General features: G+C 30.9%; 2 protein-coding genes across 2 annotated transcripts; one reads left to right on the top strand and one right to left on the bottom strand.

Moving 5' to 3' along the window:
- Positions 1 to 4713: 4713 nt before the first annotated feature.
- CAM6 (calmodulin 6) lies at positions 4714 to 6745 on the top strand. The gene is made up of 2 exons (XM_047293240.2): positions 4714 to 4872; positions 6002 to 6745. The coding sequence occupies exons 1-2, from the start codon at positions 4797 to 4799 to the stop codon at positions 6373 to 6375; spliced, it is 450 nt and encodes a 149-aa protein (XP_047149196.1). The 5' UTR covers positions 4714 to 4796; the 3' UTR covers positions 6376 to 6745.
- A 4356-nt stretch (positions 6746 to 11101) lies between these two features.
- On the bottom strand, positions 11102 to 15839 carry AKINBETA1 (5'-AMP-activated protein kinase beta-2 subunit protein). The gene is made up of 4 exons (XM_047293247.2): positions 15390 to 15839; positions 12308 to 12486; positions 12030 to 12192; positions 11102 to 11591 (listed from the first exon to the last, which is right to left on the bottom strand). The coding sequence occupies exons 1-4, from the start codon at positions 15582 to 15584 to the stop codon at positions 11274 to 11276; spliced, it is 855 nt and encodes a 284-aa protein (XP_047149203.1). The 5' UTR covers positions 15585 to 15839; the 3' UTR covers positions 11102 to 11273.
- Positions 15840 to 22272: the final 6433 nt, after the last annotated feature.

Here is a 22272-nt window from a genome sequence, read left to right as displayed (position 1 = left end):
TCTTTGCCTAAGTCAGGTTTGCATTCCTAATCTATGATTGGTTTGTAGTCTATTGCATGATTAGTGAGCTGTGTAATTTTGTCTGATGCTCGGTTGACAACATACACTCCTGAAAGTGGTAAAAGGATCCAATATTACTCCCCAAATCAACAACAATAATTCAATATCGAATCTAGAAAATGAAGCAAGGAATTAATCACTTATAGGAAGAAGTTGTTTAAAACACTGAAAACAAAAATTCCTAAATTAATTTGGTTTGGATTTGAGCTAGAGGAAGAGAGTGTCGGCTCCTAAAACGACATTGTCTTTATAAGTAACGCCGATGATAGTGGTTCCTGTGGAATGGGAAGCACTGAAATCGATTTTTTGATCATGATTCAACAACGAAGCAACAAGAAGAACAAAAGAGTAAAAATGTTCGTCAATTCGAGATTAATGAAAACCCTAATATGTTCACACTTGAAAAATAAAAACCCTAATCATAAAATCAATTCCAAAAAATAAAAATCCACATCACTATGTGTTTAAGTGGTCACCTTAGTTAATAATTATCATATAATTCACTGATTAATGCTGTGAACATTTTATCGTTAACTCAAACATAAATTATAAAATTAAAAAACATTTCCCATAGAACAAAATTGACGAAAAGAGACAACAGCCTTTCATGAAAAGTAGGAACACTCACTTTTTATTTATACTTAGACAACTAATTTTAATAATAAAATATTATATTCAAGCCATAATGATAATTATAAAACAATTTACAATAAAATAATAATTATGGGGTTGAGATTGGAATATAAGATAAAAGTGACGGTGACAAATATCTTGATATTTTATATTTTTTAAAACACGTGTTATTAGTGAAACTCGTGCATCTATATTATGAGAAAGTAACTTATATTTAAAAGTTATCCATTTTTACTTTTACACATTTTTTTAGTTTTATTACTTTTCTATGATTTTTAATTTATTTTGATTTATAATTACTTAATAATTTAAAAATTATGAAAATTTAATTTAGAAAACTTTTAACTTATAAGTTAATATATATAAACCCTAAATTTTTTAATTTAATATATATATATATATATATATATATATATATATATATATATATATATATATATATATATATTGATGATGCCAATATTTTTCTCACTTTCCTGTGATAACAAATTTATATAAGCGATAAATTTAATTAAAATAAATCATCGTAAAAATCTTATCTACAATTCAATCATGATATAAGCTTTTTCAGAAACTAAGTTGATATTATTTACCAAAAATATCATCATTATATTATTTGACCAAAAATTGATATTATTTAACCAAAAATTAGCATTAATTATATATGTCCATATACATTATCATATATAATACTCCAGATAATATTTCTAAACAGAATAAATTAAATAGTTACAATTTCAAAGTTTTTAATTATATACAATCAAAATTGCATATTTTCAAATAAATATTGCAAATAAATATAATTATACCAACTGACACAAACTTCTGACCGAAATAAATTTTTGATTGTGACATTTAAATATTAATTAAGGACATATGTGAAGAATATTTTTGCCAAAAACATTTAGAAAAAGAATTAAAAGATGAAAATTATTTTTTAGTAAATTAAGATTAAAAACATTTAGAATGAAAACAATCCAAATATTAAGGGCATATTAATATTTGGAGAACTTTTTTTATCAGAAACATTTAAAAAAAAAGAACTAAAAAGTGAAATTTATTTTTTAGTAAATCAAGATTAAAAAAATTATAAATTTTAGAAAAAATAATTATATTTTTTAGTAAATTAAGATTAAAATAATTAGAAATTTAAGAAGAAATAATTATATCATAGAGAAGAGACTAAACCAACTTTGCACAGAGGAATTAAATTTGGCTGAACCTTCCTATATTACTGCATGGCATCTTCTGAAATTTTTCATGCTTCGTAATCTTGCCACTCATTCTTCTAATATCCTTGTACATTTTTTCTCTCTTTCTGCTTCAACCAAAGAGATGCCTCCAAAAGGCAAAGGCAAAAGCAAAGGCAAAGGAAATGATGCACGGAAGAGGTGAGATTCATCTCTAGAACAAGAAAAAAAGCATTTTCATGCATGAACTGTAATCTTGCTGCTTAACCATTCTTTTGACTCTCTTAGTTTTTTCTTCTTTTGATCCTTTATTCTTCTTTTATCTTATTTTCTGTTTCACCACTGACACTATATAAGGTGATTTTTCTCTGTCATGTTCTTCATAATACACTGTAATCTTTGTTCATTCTTTTTCAGTTTCACCAGTTCTCCAGAGAAAAAGACTGAACCCAGCAGGTCTCCCAGAAAACCAAAACCGATTCCAGCAGACAGTACAGCAGAATCATCGAGGTTATGATTCTGAAATCATTAACACTGAAATCACACACAAATGCTGAAAAACCAGTTTTCTGAAGCGGTTATGTTTTACATAAGTATTCTTTGACTGTTCTTGTTTTCTGTTTAACCACTGACATTATGATTTGATTTTTCACGTCACTTTAGAAAAACACATACAGTTCTTGCATGAATTCATTTTGCTGTTTATTAATGTTCTTCGTATATACATTGTAATCTTGAACTTCATTGTTCTTCTTTCTTGGTTTCAGCAAGTCTCCCAATAAACGCAAAAAGAATACAAAGGACACCGCAACATCGAGGTGATGATTCTGAAATCATACACAAATGCTGCAAAACCAGTTTTTCATGAAAAGTGATTCTGAAAAGTACAGTGATAAGTTTACACCATTTTGATATATCTCAGATATTATTTTGTCATTGTATTTAGAGTTCATCAACATAATAACAAATAAATGATGAATAATTGAAAAAATATAAAAATGTTATTAAAAAATCTGTGAAAATATATTTTTTCTTCTGAAAATAGTTATTCACTCTATACATTCATGTCATTCTCTTGACCCTTTTCATCAGTGCATCATACGCTACCTGAAAATGTTGTTCACTTTTATTTTTCCATGAAGGGTCTCGGAAAATCAACCGATTATTGATCCATTTCATGGTCTGTTGAACCCATCACCAAGTCATAATGAATATTTAGAGGATGCGATGTTTTTGAGAAAACCAAGGATCGAAGAACCGGAGATCCCTGATGTTCCTCTTCTTCCTCCAGGGTATGAGGAACCTCCACGTAGCTTTGGGGGTTTGGAAGAAATTGTGGAATTGGCAAAGCGACTCAACAGAAGAAAAGATTAAATGTGAACATTCAATAAACAAACACTTGTTCAACATAACATTCTTTCTATGTTTTTGTCTTTACAATGTGTAAGTAAGCATTCTTTGAAGCAATATCCTATTTGCATATTCTTTTCAGATATGGAACTACAGTTTAGGGCTTCATGGTTAAAATAAATGTTCTTTTATGTAAGAGAATAAAGCAATCTTAATTGAAGTCGTATATGATTGGTGAGAAATATTAATGAATTGATATTTCAATTAGTGCATATGATTTTTCAACGTTGTTTTTGCTAAAAATTAAAATAAGCCACATTTGTATATATATATTTTTTTTAAAATATGGTGTTGGAGTTTAGGGTTAAAATATTGTTTATGTTAAAAAGTTATATTTGGGATTTTTAGAGATATAAGAAATCTAATTATTTAGTATTAAATTCGTATACAATTTGTTAAATACTATTAATTAATTAATTATTTTTTTGTGTAGAGTGTTATGCTCACTTAATTAGGAAGAGTCAGATCATATTTTTCAATACACATGTTCATATAAATTAGAGAAAATATATATATATATATATATATATATATATATATATATATATTAAAATCATAATATAAAATAGTGTTTTGTACTAAGTCTCGAGTATTTTGTGTTGTTTTTGGATTTTGATGAGTTTGTGGTTGATGTTTTTTGTATTGGTTGAAGTTATTAGTATTTGCTTAGGGTTTTTTTGAGGTTTATGGATGTACTTAGTGAGCTTATTTAAGAATAAACATTTACTAAGTGGAGAAATGACAAAAAAAAATGAATAGAAAACATGTTATGTGTAAAGATTTTTTAGAGAAACAAACAAAAAAAAAGTAAAAATCTGGTCAAGAATAAGTAAAATTAAGTAAAAAAAAACACAGGACTAATACAAAATATTAAAATCTTAAGAAATGATAATTTTTATTTTTTAATGTAAAAATATTATGTCTTGAAAATATTTGATAAAGTAATAATTAACATTTTTATTTCATCAACGTAGACTGAATTTCAATCCATCATAATAGAACCTTCGAATCTCAAACGTATATTAAGTGGTATATTTTCTATACAGACTGAGTGTTTGTCTGAAAATTGAGGAAAAACACATATCAATATTTCAAAAAGAATGATAAGATAACGTTAGATCAATGCATAAATTTACCACTGTCAATACAAAATATTTTTTGTTCTTTTATTTTTAACAATTTATCATCGAAATCTTTTGAAATATATCGTCAACTTTATGGTTTGATTTGTTTTATCTGGTGGGGTTGTAATTTGTGTAGAACATGTTAGCATTGTTAGAGAATAATGCATTAATTAGAGATAGGTTTGGTTTTTTTTTCGTATAATTGAGGAATGTAGAATGATTGATTATGTTTGAATTAAGTACCACAAAAAGAAAGAGAAGCCCTTATTCGTTGGTGTTTGTGAGAGCATATAAATAGCATAGTCCTCTTCTCCTTTTCCACATCACATATACACAACGCGCAAGATCCATCATATCATCTTCTCTTCTCTTCAATCCAATGGCCGATCAACTCACCGACGACCAGATCGCCGAGTTCAAGGAAGCCTTCAGCCTCTTCGACAAGGACGGCGATGGTCTCTTTTCTCAGATCCCTTTTTTATTTTTTTTTCGCTCGCTTAGATTAGATCTCATTTCAATTTCTCTCTTTTTTTCGTACCCTTTTGATTATTTTCATAAATTTCTAGTCTTTTCCTCTTTGGGTGCTTCTCCTTTCGTTTTTCGCGTCTTGATTTATGTGGGTGCGGGAGTGAATTGGATTTGCATTTTCGTTGAAAATTTCCCCCCTTTTCCCGTTTTTTCCTTTGCTAATATTGCATGTGATGTGACTGGTTTTGGGGTTGGTTGGCATAGATGTTTTCGGCCTTGTGTGAGTTGAGATTTGGTTTTGGGTGTTTGATTTCTCTTTCGGAATTGTTTATGTGGATGTGACATTTGGATTTGTAAGTAACACAACATAGGATGGAAAAAAGTAAACATCCGCTCCCATTTTAGGTGGATTTAGGAAATTAGAAGACACGGAGACGGAAAGTGATTTGATGTGATAACTGATCTAACAGGAAAAGAAAATATATGTGAGAATGTATGTTTATAATTGTTCGTACAAGATGGACCCCTTTACTATTTGTTGAGTTCATTTCGGTTCCTTTTATTTGATTTTCAACATGTATCCCAGTATCAAATAGCAATTGCATGGTGCGCGTATCTCTGATAAGGATTGGAAACTGGGATTTATGATTGATCAAGTTTTGATGCTCTTCTTGATTACCATTGTTTAGTTGTGTGTGGTTATAATGAATGGAAGGAATTATTTTACCCTCAGTTATTGTTTTGTGAGTCTTGTATGGCAATAGATTTTACGCAAATGATAAAATTGACCAGGGCGATTCTGACTACACCCTCCTAGTGCACATTCTTGCCACGATGTGTGTTTGAAACTTTTGAACAAAACCGGGGATTGTAAATTGAGCAGAAAGGCAAAATTTTAGATCTGAGTGTTCATCATATAATATAGCATGTTAGGTTACACATTGTTGATGTGTTCTTCCGTGTTCAACCAGAAAGCTAATTGTCATAGTTTACGTGTTTTTGGGCCAAATTAACGAGATGAGCTTATGAACATGCACTGAATTTTTTTATTAAATTGGATTGGATCGTGCAGTTTGTTGTGAGGCTGAATCTCTTGTTGGTGTTGAAATGATGCAGGTTGTATTACCACCAAGGAACTTGGGACCGTGATGCGGTCACTTGGGCAAAACCCAACTGAGGCTGAGCTGCAGGACATGATAAATGAGGTTGATGCTGATGGGAATGGTACCATTGATTTCCCAGAATTCCTGAACCTCATGGCGAGGAAGATGAAAGACACTGATTCAGAGGAGGAGCTGAAGGAGGCCTTCCGCGTGTTTGACAAGGATCAGAACGGTTTCATCTCTGCTGCAGAGCTCCGCCATGTGATGACCAACCTTGGCGAGAAGCTGACCGACGATGAGGTGGACGAGATGATCCGCGAGGCAGACGTTGACGGTGACGGGCAGATCAACTATGAGGAGTTTGTCAAAGTCATGATGGCCAAGTGAGGACCAACCAACCATAACAAAAAAATTTGAAAAGCACATGAACAGAAAAAGGACAGGGCAGATAAGTTTTGATGAGAATTCTATTTTCATTAGGACAAACTTCATTTGGGGTCATTAGTTTTTGTTGGTCGGGTTTGTTTGCTCTTATTTTAATTGGTATTGCTCATTAGTGTTTCTACTTCTACTTCTACTTGTGTGCTGTGTCCCTTTGTTTTAGTAGCTTCACCATGCATTTGTACTTCACTTGTCATCTTTTTTGGGTTACTACTATGAACCTCGAACAATTGGTTGCAATTTGTGCTTTTACATGTGAGTGAGTGACTTATACTGTTAATACCATCCTTATGCTATACATGATTGTTTGTGACCATCTTGCATTTCTCGACCTCACTCCAACAATGATGCAATGCAATGCAAAGCTAGTGAACCAAGACTGTATTTTGTTTCATTTCTCATGTGAAAAATATCATCTTTATCAGATGATGTTTCGCCCTCTTCTTTCTGATAATGGAAACGTCAAAACTAATGTACATAAAAGGCAAACGTCAAAGAAATACACGTTGTTTTGAACCCAAACAAACACACGTTCTTGAGCTAAACAATGACAGTAATAATAATGATAAGAAAATGGAAGATTTTACATTATTTATTGTTAGATTAAATGGTTGTTCGTGGGACATTGATGCCGCGCAGTTCAACCTGAGGAGGAAAGATTTTCCCTTACTGATGGCAAGAGATTATTAATTTATTTCAGAATGAAGCATACTTGTAGCAGAAGAAAATCCAAATCCAAATCCAAATCCAAACCCAAACTGGTTGTGAAAGCACAAGCAAAGTCAAAATCGTTCTGCCAAATGTTAACTTCCTGTGGCGGGAACAACTGCTGCTTTTGAAGACTACACACAAACCAACCACCTTGCTCGAAGACTTCATCTTCCTCTTTTTAACTTGGAAAAAGAATGGTTTTGCTCACACCTTGGGTAGAGAGACTCAAGAGAAGTGAGAGATGAATATCAAACGGTTATGTGATGTGGTAAAAAAAAGAAAAGACAGAGAGATAAGTAAGAGATGTGTATATATGATGGGGTGAATGAATCATTACTCATTTACACATATATTGGATTGCCAAAACTTATCTCACCATAAATCACTTTTTGTTAGTATCTGTACTAATTCAGGAAGATTTTTATCAGTGATGATGACAACCTTAAAAAAATGTTTAGTACATAGCATTCTGGTATTTCGTTAAGGTACCATCAAACCATATATTGTGGCCTCTTTCGTCTTTCAATTCTCACTCTCAGACTGCTGCTCAAGTTTAAACTGTGTATCTGTTATTTTTGTTTTTTTGAGTTCTTTGACGCCATCGTTTTCTAACAAAACGTCATTTTATAAAATTATAAAATGAAAAGATAAAAGAATCAAGTTAAAAGGAAATAAATCACCAAAATAGAATCTCGATTATGTTCATTAAATGATAATGAGATGTGCTAATAAATTTTAATTAATAATAATGATTATATTAAAAATATCATGTTAAAGATTAGTTTGTTTATATTTCTCTTCTTTAGTTACATTGATACTAACTGCTGTCACTGGAATAAATTGGCCATTGATGTTGGTTTTCATTGTCTTTTTTTTTTTTTTGTTTTCTCGGAAGACAGTGCTATAATGATGAACCCTGTTATTGTTTACTATAAAAAGATAATTCAAAGGGGTTTTAACATTACAAACCTATCACAGCTAATATGTGTAAGATGAGAGTACAAAGACTAAAGGGAAATTATCGAAATTCTTTTTCATCATACACCCCGTTATTACTAAATGTATTCTTATACTAATAAGAAATCCATTTGAAAACTCATTTTAGGACATATTTTATGTCTTTCTGAAAGTTTGTTTTGAAAAAATCATTTTAGAACATATCATATATGTGTTGTATAATCAATATATTGCAAAAGAAAATAGCTTATGTGGTTACAATAAAATATAAAACAACTGCATTCTCCTTTTTACACAACAAGAAATATCATAACTAACTTTTCAGTTTCTTTTAATGTTACACATCTTATTTCGCAGGTCATAGTAGTGACTGTGAATGTTGGACTTTTCTCCTCTGTAAGTCAGGAGATAGTTTTCATTCATCTATACTATTTCTACAATTATAAATAGATCCTCTTTTACTCTTTCGAAGACACTCACATGTTTTTTATTCTCTCATTCTCCTTATTTTCTCTTTTCTTTCTTATAGTAGCCTAGGTTTAGTAATTTACTCTTTTTAAGAGTTTATATATACTAATTTTTAAGATCCTCAAAAAATATTGGGAAGTTCATGTTGTATGTTGGGAGCCTGCACAACAACATATTGCAGATAAATCCTTAAGAACAATGAATATACACACCTCAAGATTACACGGACGAGTGTTGCACAAAACTTGATTAAAAACAATAATAAAGTACACAATGATTATGATATCAAAACCAAAACAAGGAGAAACTCAAAACCAAAACAAGGAGAAACTCAAAGAAAGAGGAGATTTTTTTAAAATAAATAAAAAAGGGGGAAAGGGGCATACTAGAGTAGATCTTGAAGAAGTAAAGGGAAGAAAAAGGAGAGAACCCACGAAGCAGCTTCAATGCAGAATCATAAATCTCTAAACTTGAGCATAAAGGGTGCAGGAGAACAACTCATGAAACCAACCCATTTGATCCAAGAGTCAAAAGTTCCGGGCCATTGTGTTTTTTTGGGAGACATTGGCCATCGTATTCTTTCTCACCTTTCTCGAGAAAGAGATCAAGGTTTGCCTTCATCCACCCACAACAAAATAAACAGAAAGCTTCCAAATTACATAATTTTTCTATTTTTTTTAATTTATTAAATTCCATATCCAGCAGCATATTTTTTTAATAAAATATTCACCTCGGCATATCTACCTCAACACATTTTAACGCATTTGTAACAATTTAACGGTTAAGATGAAATTAACTCAATTTTACAAATATTTAAACTCTTTTACAAATATATAAATCCAAGTGAAACAATTGAAAATATGAAAATCCACTTGAAATTCTCGCACAAATACGAAACGTTTAAACCTAGTTTTTATAAATAAAAAATATATTTAACTCTTTTTATATAGTTAAAAGGTTTAAATTTCTATAATTTGGTTTTTGAGTGTCTATCTCCAAGCTGCTTCCATGATAATTTATTTCCCTATCATGATTTATTTTCCCTATTTGCATTTTCTTTTGTTTCTTAAAAAGAAACTTCACTGGTACTATCACAACCTTAGCAGACAGACAACTCTTTAAAGAATTTATCCATCGATTTTTAAGATCGTGTCTAATAATAATAATACTAATTCAGCAGATTTGAAATATCTTTAAAGAACTTATCCATACAATTATAATAAATCACTATTTATTCAAATATACTTTTAAATTATATAATTTATAAATATATTATAAAAAATATTTTTGAATTACAAAATGTAATGCAAAAACATATTTCAGATTGAGTAATTCAAACTGATTTCTAAATTGTATAATTTGAAATAAATTTCACATTATGCTATCTGAAATGCTTTCCATCTACCGATAATTTATTAATTAAGATTTTTTCCATTTTATTGAGGTGCAGGAAAAAGGGATGGAGGTGCTGTGAAAAATAACACGCTCCATTTAACCGAGCTATGTCTACCTATTGTTGTCTGTGCCAGTGACTTTCCACCCGAGAGAGGAATATCCAATTAAAACCCAAAACGCATCCCGACTTTACTCGTCAGTACTTTGATCTCCTACCCTGTTTTATAGGGTGCAATGGAAAAAGAAGAAGCTAGAATTCCAAACTAGAACTCTAGAAATTCTAAATAAATGCACTCGATAATTTTATTCCTCATAATATTTAAAACTTCGGCAAATAAAAGTGTGAAAATGAGACGTAAAAGTACAGATAAAATAAGAAATAGAAAACCAAAACTTCGAAATATTTATGGTTCTATAGTTCTATAAACATAAAAAAATTATTAGTTTTGAAATATTTTCAATAGTTATAGTTCTTATCATGCAATTTTGTGTTGTCTTTTCAAAAATTAAAACATTTCCTTAACGCATTCGACCTAAAGTTCAATTATTTAGACAGGACCGATATTCAATCCATCACGAAAACAATCAATTGAACCCATGTCCATAAATAAATTAAAAACTTGTGTTATGGAAGTCACTTTTTCTCCTTTCTAACTTTTTTCTTTAACTAAATAAGAATAGGCAAGAATGCATTATAATCATCCTCATTTTCTCTTCATATTTTCTTTCCTCTTACCAAAACCTTCGACTAAATTTTAAGATAACACCAACCACAAGGGAAAGAAAAATGAATGATAGAACTTTGGAATTTTTCCTGTTTTTGTTGCCTACAATGCAAACGAAAATTTATAGCAATACGTTCTAAGGAATACTAACCACGCAGACAAGCTACTTATGCAACATAGCAAACCCTAATACGGGGCTAGTTTTACGACTTACTGTTACGGATCGGAGCTTCAACAAATCACGTGCACTAGACTAAAATTTCAGCTATTCTTTGGCTTGTGTACAATAGTTCGGATGTTCTAATGTAGAAAACATGACCAGCAACCTACCTACTTCAGCAGCTCTACAAACATCATATTTAAGGCAACCCCTAGTGTTATTTCAATATTCTAGAAGGAAAAGAAGCAACAGAGACTGAAAAAAACAAAAGGTTAAATTTATAAATCCGAACAGAAGTCTCGAGCGTATCTATAGACACAGGACTTTCATATACCGCCTGTCAGGACTATTATTTAAAAAATTTATCTTTACAGACTGAGGCTACCAAAAAAACAAAAAGTTTTATATAATTGACAAGCGTCACATATTTACCTCTTGAGTGGTTTGTAAAGGACAACTGTCACATATTTGGACTGGAATCTGTGAGTCAGTCCAAGGGCAACAACAGACTTTGAGGCCAAATTTTTCTCTATGAAGACGTGATTTAGCACTACATGTTGGGGCTTGGAAGAGGAACCTACATCAGAGTTCTCCATACCTAGGACAGTAAGATGCAGTTGCGAAGGAACAGACATTGGCTCCTTTGCAAAGTCCTCGTCAGCTGGAAATGCTTGACCATAACTGGATTCGGGGGAAGGTGGTGCTTCAAACTCAGACACGCCATCAGGGTTTTCTGGCACATAATCCTACAGGAAAACAATAACATTCAAATCAGTTTCTGGAAGAGAAATTAATTTCCCTAAATGGGATAGGAAAATATTAACCATTCTTGTGATCAGTTGAATTTTCTTTTGATATTGATAGTCAAGTCAATTTAAAGTAACAAGTAAAATCAGGAAAAAATTTGCAAGAGTTTATTACTCAATTTTCATCCAAAACTCCTTGTAACTCCCAACCTTGCTAAAAGCGCAAAATCCTATGAAAACTAGCTTTGCAAAACTTATAAGTTGTTTCCATGAACCAATAGCAGAGTGCAGAAACCAGTGTTTTCATCAAGAGAATGAAAAAATAAAAACTCAATGCAGACATACAACTAAATTATACAGGAAAATGAATTTCCAGATGAAAATACGTTCAGAAAATGATATTTTCATCAAGAGAGAAACAAGTAGGACGATACATACATTAACATCAAGAAGATTGCAGACATGTCCCATCTCGTCAGTTACATTAGGAAGGTCAGGAATAAATCTCTCTTCACCATCAACAATGAACCTGTAATGATATATTCCTGGTGGAAGGACTAATAAGATTGAGTGATCCTTGCCAGCTCGCTGCAGTGCCTTTCTGCAAATAATAAACTTACCGTTACTGATCTCATTGTAGAATTTATGCAGACACTATAACTATTTTATGTCAGATACAATCAATTGTCACTGACAAAAGAGTGGTTAAATCTCACCTAGAGGTCCAGTTATCCCAGGATCCCTCAACAGCTACGTTATTACCACCGTAGTTCCATGTAATCATGACAGGGATCCCGTGCTCAGGAGGTTGATTGACGATACCATGAGGCTCATTCTGCCACATTTGATTGAGAAAAGGAGGGCCGTTACCTCTTTGTAATGGAGCTAGAGGAACCTGAAAACAAAGAAAGTCAATATTTATTTTAAAATAATGCTAATTTGCCACTGGTGAAACTTACATACAAATTTCCTAACCCAAAAAACAAATTCGTAACTAAGAGAAATTGAAATTTCAGTACGGCATATAGCAATGATGCAAGTTACATCACGAACAACTTTAAAAAGAGTTACTTGTCATCCTCCACTTTCATTTTCTTAAAGTTTAATGGTAAGTGGGGCAACATATCTTAAACACAATAGTAAAAATATATAAAACAAGGCATAGACCCCTCTCTGACGTGATCCCAAAGGATATCAACAGAGGGACCACAGAAGGGTGTGCCAGAGTTCTGGAGTGTGGACTGGCCGGAAATGCAGCTGAGAGCAGTTGGTCAATCAGTGTCTAAGAGAGAAGACACCTACACCAATTAGCCTTCAGAAGAGGTGAGAGTGGGAAAAGGGTCTAAGGAAATAAAAAGGGGGCAAAATCCCAAGATTCCCCCAACCAAACTATGCCACTCCACGGAACAAATGTAGAGGGATTTTAGTCTCATGCAAAAGTGGTTATGACTGCAATGGCATCAATTCAAGCTGCTCTAGACACAACGGGGTTTCACAGAGATTCACTAGCATTCTTAGTAAGAGCAAATAGCTATGGTGTGCAAAGTGCCATCAATCACTCTGCATTTTGAGTACAAGATATTATATACAACCAAACTGGTTTGAGAGGATAATCACCTTGCTTCCAGACATGCAAGTAGTAGTTAAAATAAATAAGGATTGCATTAATTGACATAATTATGCAGAAGCAAAAGAACTTAAATGTCAGAATCTAGCATTGCCAGGGTTGTTAGAAAATACCCAACATGAACAAGAAAATGTTGAGGGGGCTACTACTCCTTTAAGATAAATTTACACCGTGAAAGTCACAAGGTCTTTTTTCCACATATGACAGGTTTTTTTCAGCGACTACGAAATGATCTACTGCTGAAAATCTGAAAATTGCAGGGTGCAACATTTTTCACAACATTACACTCTACTTTGGGAGTGACAATCTTTAGACGCAAAAAAATTCAACATATATAAATGAGCACAGCTGGGAAACCCTGCACATTGTAAAGGTAAGAGATAGACATATATCTGTGTTAAATTAAATTATAGATATTTATTCCCCTTAAAAGAACTAGAGGGTAACTAAAAGATTAACATTTTATTAAACAGTAGATCAGGTAAAAATTAATACTAATTCGAAACATTGGAAAAGAAAACATAAAATTACTTAATTGTGTTTGGAAACATGTTTCCCACGGACATACACCAGCTCTCTTGTAGCAAGACAAACCTGCTTCTGCATCCCCTTTTACTAAATTGACACAAAAGCATGAACTCACACACATGTCTGAACCCATACTGAACACAATATAAGCATGCAAAATATGATAACCAAAATTCACAAATAGTGAATGGACAGTGATTCATACAAATTAAACTAAACCACCAGTCTTGTTTTTTCAGCTTGGCTGGACACGTACATATCAACTCTGCACTAGATAGAGATGCCTTAGGAATAGAAGTTTTCTTCTCCAGGTTATACGCACTATTCCGCAAATCAGAAACCACAAAAATGAACGCTCAGAACATAGATAGGTATAAAGGAGACACTAGGCAAATATTTACCAAACCCATGGATCAGTAGAACATTGGATAGAAGGGAATAAATGCACAGAAAAATATTAATTGTATACTGTATACCACACTTAAATTACATATTGATGCATTCATAACAATATCCAAAATTATTGAATCACCATTGGCAAACATTATCATTTATCTTTATTCCAATATTTCAAGCGTTGTTTCTCAAATGGAGAAATGTCGAGGAAAGACACCAGGTCAGACGTCATATAAATTGATATAGAAAGTAATAACAATAAAATTGATTCTGTAAAAAGTTCAACTTGGTCGGGTTCCAAACAGCTTTCACATACACTCAATCCAGAGGACACAATTGAGTGCAATTTTTGAATCAGACCAATTTAACTGGTTGAGCCCAGTAGACTAGAACTATTCAAGCGCATTTCCAAATGGTGTAATAATCTAGTCACAAGTCACAACCATGGGACATGTTAAACTTATATGGAGTCATAATGTAGCAGATAAGCGAACTGTGTCGTAAGTCCAGCAAAGTTTTCAACTCTCACTGCACAGAAAAGAGATTGCAGCATTGGACAGAATCTACAAAATAGTGAGCTAACTCTCCTAAACAAACAGATGCGAGTACGTAAAAGTTCTGAAAAGAAAAATCAGATGCGAGTACGTAAAAGTTCTGAAAAGAAAAATCAGATGACAGTTGTACTATCGAAGATCCACACTATCCGCCTCTCAACATTCAAACAATTTAAACCATAGCCAGACAATCAAAAATAGAAATATTCAGGTAGGTCACTTTCATGTTCATTGCCTGTTTGGTCAGGCAAGTTAGACATATATTTCTCTACCAATCAAGAAGCTGTGACTTGCAGCTTCAATTTGTTTCCATATGTGAAAACACACTGTTGTTCAATCCGAACCATGTCCATGCACAAAAAAACCAGTTCATCAACAACAAAATTACCAGATCCGATCGACAGCACTTCCTTTTTTCAACTTCGAACGTGTGAAGATAAACTCAATAAATAATCCGAGGTTTCAACCAAAGTAACCCTACCTACACTGCCTCCTAATCTCCCGCTCTCTGTCTCTCACGCACCAGACATTAGTTAGCACCAAAACTCACCAACCGAACACATAAAGTAAAATCGACGAATAACCTAGTTGACCGAACAAAACCGAAATTCCACCAAAATAATTCAACATCAACGCATAAACCAAATGCAGACAAATCAAAGCAGAAGTGAGAGAGGATGTTGCGGGTAGAACCTGAGGACCGAAGAGGATCGGCGATCTAGAGCGGCGAGGACTTTGAGGCGGGCTATTGGCCATTGAATCGGAGGAGAAGGCGCGAACAGGAGGATGGGAATCCGGCGCGTGAGCTACAGCTACGACGGTTTCGGCGACAGGGGGATCGGCGGTGGCGGTAATGGATCCGTCTTCTCTGCCGTTAGCGTTTCCCATGCGATATGCTATTTGCCGAAGCAAACGACGGAAAGTGAAGGGAAAACGAAACGGTGCGTGGAGTCGTCGTCGTTTTGTGAAAGAGAGCAATGCAATGCAATGCGCGAGAAGTAAACAACGGAACGAGGATTGAGATTGCGCGAGTGAGAGTGGAGAGAGGAAGAAGGAGTGAAGAAAATAGAAACGGTTTTGTTGTTTGTTCTTATCAACTTCTCTTGTCTGAGTCTGATCTGACGCTGTGTTCTGTTTGGACTTTGCAGAAGGAGAAATAGAGATTAAGAAAGAGAAAAAAAAAATGAGAGAAAAAATATATCTCTTTATTTTATCTTCACTCTCTCCTCCTCGCGATTCTTTTCACGCTCTTCCTCAAAATGTTCCTACCTTATGTCACATTTTTTTAATGGGAATGTATGCATCATAAATTATAAATAATGTCAAACTTATAATTCTGGATATAATAAAAAGTATTTATTTTTTAAAATAAAATTAATAATTATAAATTATTATGTAATGTTCTTTTTAATTATTAATAACTTCTTTTTAGAATATTTTAATTTGCACATTTTTAATTTGCATATGTACAAATTAAAATAATTATTTCAAATTATAATAATTTTTTAGAAATATTTAATTACTTTAATAGATTTTCAATATTTAAGGATTTTTTATCATTGTACTCTTTCTTTTGGCCCTTTTTATTTTTAACTTAATTTAAATATTTGTAAAAGAAACTATCAACAATTAAAAGTGGCACTATACTATAATTGAAACGGTATCTAGTAAATTTAAAATATACTTTATATGCCTAAACTTATTTATTTATAGTAAACTGAAAATTAATTATTTATTATAAATTCTAAATATATACAATTATTTATTTTTGGGTGCTAGAAACATCAAAATATTTGTTTTGATTTGTAATGAAAAAGGAAAAGAAACGAAAAAAAATCTTAAAATAATTGCACTATTAACAAATTACTAAAAAAATTAATTTAAGCGTTTTAAATTCCTAATAAGTATATATCATCAATTAAGTTTTCATTTAAATATTTTGATTTGTTCTTAAATTTATATATTTTTCATATAAGTATTTGTTCTTAATTTTTTTTTCTTACTTCTTTGTCTTTATATTCGTTTTATATTAATACTAAATGACATATTTATTATTTATTATCAAAACGAAAAGTAATAGTGTGTTAGTATAAGGTTAAAAATAAAGAGAAAATGTTTAATGAGGATAAAGAAAAATAAAACGAGACAAAACTCTAAATACATTAAGAACGAAATTCAAGTTAAGTTGGAGTGGAACTAAATATAAACAATTTCTATGATATTGTTAATTTAATAATCACCATAACCTGTCTCCTTTCTCCTAGTGAAGGACAGAAACCACCAAGAACAAAAGTCACCATCTCCAAATACTTTTCATTTTATATTTCATGTAAGTGGTGTATAAAGTTTAAATTAGCTATTATACTACCTCAGGGTCATAAATAACTACTTAAAATATTCTGAAGCTATAATGAAATAATATATGAAATTAAAAAAATACTAATAGCTAATGTCAAACAAAGAATCATGGTAATTTTGAAAAAAAAATATATTATAAAGTTAAAATACCAAAACAAAACCTTCAAAAGACAAAAGAGCAAACAGATTACTGAAAAGGCGAAGGACATAAAAGTATTTTACCTGTTTTTGTTTATTCCAACCATTGTTGATTAACTTGTTATAATAAGTTGGATCTTGAAGAATGGCCATGGTTAACTTAATTTTTAACATTATCAATTTGCCAGAACGACAAGTGGGGTTTCTTTTTATCAATAATTTTATTGAAGCTGTATTTTATTATGAATATTAAAATTGTTACTAGCTGACACGATGTCAGATTTGCATGCACAACAGCTTACAAATCACAGAACCAGGATTTGTTCAAACAAAGATGAACTTTCACTCTCTCACCCACACATGTAAAGGATACTTTTTCTTTTTCTGTCTCTTAAAACTTTTATAGTAGGGTTTTATAAATAATTATTTATATTTATAATAATAAAAAACTGAAATCTTGACACGTATAGTTTTATGGAAAATGATACTTGAACAACCATTTTTGACAACATTTAGACACGCGCACACGTGTCTAAATTTGAGTGGTCCAGTTGGAAAAATTAAATGAAAATGGACCACTCAAATTTAGACACGTGTGCGCGTGTCTAAATGTTGTCAAAAATGGTTGTTCAAGTGTCATTTTCCTAGTTTTATATTTTGAACTTTTTTTACAAAAGAATTCAGTTAAATTTAGAAAAATAAAAATCTAATTGAGTAAAACAAAATTCAATAAAAAATTAAATATAAAAATTAAATTATTGATTAATCTTAATTTAAAAATACGATGATATAATGATTTGGAAAAATCAATATAATAGAACAAAAAACCAAAGATGACTCCAAATGGATCAACATCACAAATCGGACAATTAAGTTTGGAAGTGAGAGAGACCCTTTTGCTAAAATTGACTCCTTACCAAATTGTCTTTATTAAATATGTACATAAACTCTATTAAAAAAGGTATCCATGTTAATTTCAATCACAACCAGTATCACATTCAGAGGAATCAAGACGTTTAAACCTATTTTGTCTGCATTTCATAGGAGCCTTTTGAACACAAATTGAAAGGAGGAGTGAAACAGGTAGTCAATTTCAAATATTATCAATATTGCTTAAAAATTAGGTTAAAACACTTTAAATAATTATTTTTCTTTTTACCATATGAAATATTTGTTAAGAATAAAATTATATTAAATTATAAATTTCAAAACAAAGAATACCTCAAACCAGATTGATTGATGTTTTGCTTTATGAAATAAAAGTCAAGTCTTCTTGTATAAGTAATTTTGGAACTCTAAACTTAGGTCAGAGTTTAATCTTTAATTTTCTTTTCTCTGCTAAACATTGTGAATATTTATCCAAATACCTTACTAATAAATGCGTAATAAAAATAATTTATAAATTTTAGAAATAAACTTTTAATTAGTATTAATCAAATATTTTTGCTTAAAATTAACAAAATTATTCTTAATTGTTGATCTTATTTGTGGTTTATTGTTGTTTTGTAAATGAATTAAAGATTATGTTGATCGATCATACGATATAATAAACTTACTTGAATTTAAAATAAAAATAATGACGTACATTATAGAATCAATAACTGAGATTATAAGACTGTCATATTATAAGAAACATAATCCGATTATTAAAATAGGCACAACTTAAAAATAACATAAAATTAACTAGAGAAGAAGCTGTAGCCATAGATTTGAGTACCATATTCTCATTAAGATGCATCACAGCAGAGGTATCTGCAGTAACTACAAAACCATCTTCAATCGGTGGACACCAAGCACCATTCTCAACACTACCAATTCACTTCGTTGGCCTCTGACCACCGTTTGGAGCATTGCCAATATCTTCTTCAGTTTTGGGACCATTGTTTCAATTTTCTTACATTGACCAACACAATTTGATTCCACAGTAAATAATCTATCAGCTATTTATGGAGATTTTTGTTATGCAGTGACAAAAATAGAAAAAAATATGTGAAATAGATGTCTTTGGAGGAAAAGGAAACGCGCATAGGTGGGCGCGTGAGGTAGCGTCTCAAGTAGGACACACGTGTAAGGGGCCACCCCTTGTTTGGTTTTTGTCCAAAGTGCCATGATTGTCACGTGACGTACAAGGGATTCAGATAAGATTCTCTCTCCTTTTGTGAAAAATTAAAAATAAAAAATTAAAGAAAAACAATGCTATGCTCCCCAATTACAAAACTGCACTCACTGGAATATAACCTATTTGGATAATCTTATTAAAGAGAAACAGGCTATCTTTCCTTTGGAAAAGAGCTATTTTGCATTCTATTATAGGCTCTCCCCCACCTTTAGAACAAAAAAAAATATGCTTTTGTTTTTAGTTCGATTCTGGTACTAAGTTAGAAAGCTGGTTAAAGATTAAAAATGGATGATTCAAAATTTAAACTCGTAGCATATAGACCAGATCGGGAGTTGTTATTGAGACGTATAAACCTATCAGTCAGTGATTAAGATGATTAAATTTATGTTGAATAATTTAAAGATAAAATATAATTATCACTAATTAAGTTCTAATTAAATTGTTGTTACTTAAAATTTCAATTCAAAATTTATAAATATAAATTTAAATTAAGAAAACAAACAATTTACTGTATTATTAATATTTTAACTGTGAAATATTTATTTGACTTTAATATTTATGTATATAATTTTCGAACCATACAACACTGTCTACTTAAAAGAGAAGACACTTTGAACTCATAAACTACTATTTTACTGTTGAACCGTTGAACTTTACCATATATTTCAAAATAAAACTTAAATTTCTTATACATGATATATTTTTTAATTCAGTATAATATATTAGTTTATTAAATTTACATAAGTTTGATTTTTTTTATTAGTTAGTTATATATAATATATGATCCTATTAATGGTCCAACATGTTGGAATGGATTTGCCTACAAATTAAAAATGTTGGTATGGTTGAGTGAGTAGATTAACTATCCAAACAAAAAGGTCATTAATTCAAAGGTACTAATATAATTAAAATAATTAAATATTATATTAATGTATTAGGATAAAATTTTATTAGTGTTAAAGAAATTCAGTTTATAATATTTGAAAAGATTATATACAATACACATAAACTTTCAAGATTTAATATATAGTTTTGTAAGTGAGTTGTTATTAATATTCTTGTCTATAATAATGAATCAACTCAAATAAATTGGGTTAGATTTTGTTTGTAATTTAGTCAAATGTAACATAACTCGAACAAGCACAATTTGTTACACATTGGATACAAAATATTATGTATGTTGAATTTAAAACACTCCACCGAACAAAATTATTATAAAAAATGATTGGTTGTTTGATCATTTAACTATATATGTTATTTTGTATATGTTATTTGTAGTTTTATTTAGTTTAAACATTGAATTTGTAGTCATGTATGTTTGTTGATCTTTTTATTTTTAACATTCCCACAATCATTTTTTAAGACTATTCAATTTAAAAAAAAAAAGCATTTGACAAATACAAATTTAACAAAGGAGATTCAAAAGTTGTGTCTTGATTCAACTCAAATTTATGAGCATGGATTAAGTCTAACAAAATAAAAGAGAAAAACTTAACCTAATTTCACTTGTTAATATTTTATTATCTCGGTTCAAATTTAACTTAACTTATTGCTACTTTCACCACATGTCTTACTCCTTTTTATTTGAGAATAAATGATCATTTGAAGGTCGGGATAACTTCAAAGATCAAACTCCCTATGTTCATACATACAATACTTGAAGCAACCATTAAGAATTTCACCTTATAATCTTTTTTAACACATACTTGGAAACATACAAAACTTTATGCATAAAATCTCATAAAATTTCATTGATATTACTAAAGAAGCCTTACATTGTCATTACATTTCCATCCATAAGAAACAAAAAAAAAAATAGATAATCAATTAAAATTTCTAAGTTTTTTTTAAAGGAGATAATCAATTATTCTCGAGAGAAATCATGCAAAAATGATTTTTGGACTGCAATAATCAATTATCATATGTGATAATCGATTATTCTTAAGAACTTCAAATAAATTATGACATTCTGGTTGGAATGATCGATTATCAAGTGAAATAATTTATTGTTCTTGTTAGTTTTTTACAATAACCTGATTTTTCTAGTTTTGATGCATCTTAGACATATCCAAACGATAAATTTAGGATCTGTAACGCTAAGATTGATACGAAAACATGTTTATAGATGGAAACAGAGCACTACATTGCTCATTTGGTTAGAAATTAGAAGCACCAAACCAACTCAACAACTCAAAAGTGCCTAAACATCCTCACCTTCTAATGCATAATTTTGTAAACTAAGGGTCTGAACAAGTTACAACAAACCCAATTACATACCTCAAACCCTCATTTTCATCACAGACCCTATACTTTAGAATTTCATTAGTCAAAACCCCAAAAAATGAATCAAAAACCATACAAAACTCATCCTATCAACTACCTATTAGTTTTACATTAGATTTATCTAGTCTCAAGGTATCAACCAGTCTAAAATGACCTTAGAACAATAGTAGAAACTCAATTTTACTCATACAACTTGTACTTCAAATTTTCACCTATCAACACTTCCTTTTATGCCTAGAAATGACTTATAAATTAACCCAACCACTTCTCCTTAATACTATAAAAATTTGACATCATTCAACATCTCAACAACAACATTCAAAACCAAAATGAGTTCCAAACTAAACTAGCAATGCATACCAACATCATTCAATCAAAAATCATCATTCCAAAACACTTCAAAACTAATAACAACCATTTTAACAAAATTCAACAACATGCATCAATTTCATAAACTACCAGACATCCTTTCATACTCAAACACTAAATTATCAAAATATAACACTAGCTTCCCTTACCTTACATCAAAGCTACTAAGCTCTATTCATGTTGAAACCCTTGTTTAGATTTCAAGGAACTATAGAAACACCTATAGGACACAAAAATGGTGATCAAAGAGAGTCCTTAGAACCTATGACCAACAAAGAACTAGGAACGGAGATCAAGAAACACACATGT

This window comes from Vigna umbellata, chromosome 1 (genome assembly GCF_029865625.1).
Source record: "Vigna umbellata cultivar VRB3 chromosome 1, Vumbellata_1.0, whole genome shotgun sequence".
Taxonomy (NCBI): domain Eukaryota; kingdom Viridiplantae; phylum Streptophyta; class Magnoliopsida; order Fabales; family Fabaceae; genus Vigna; species Vigna umbellata.
This window is presented reverse-complemented; position numbering and strand designations above follow the sequence as displayed.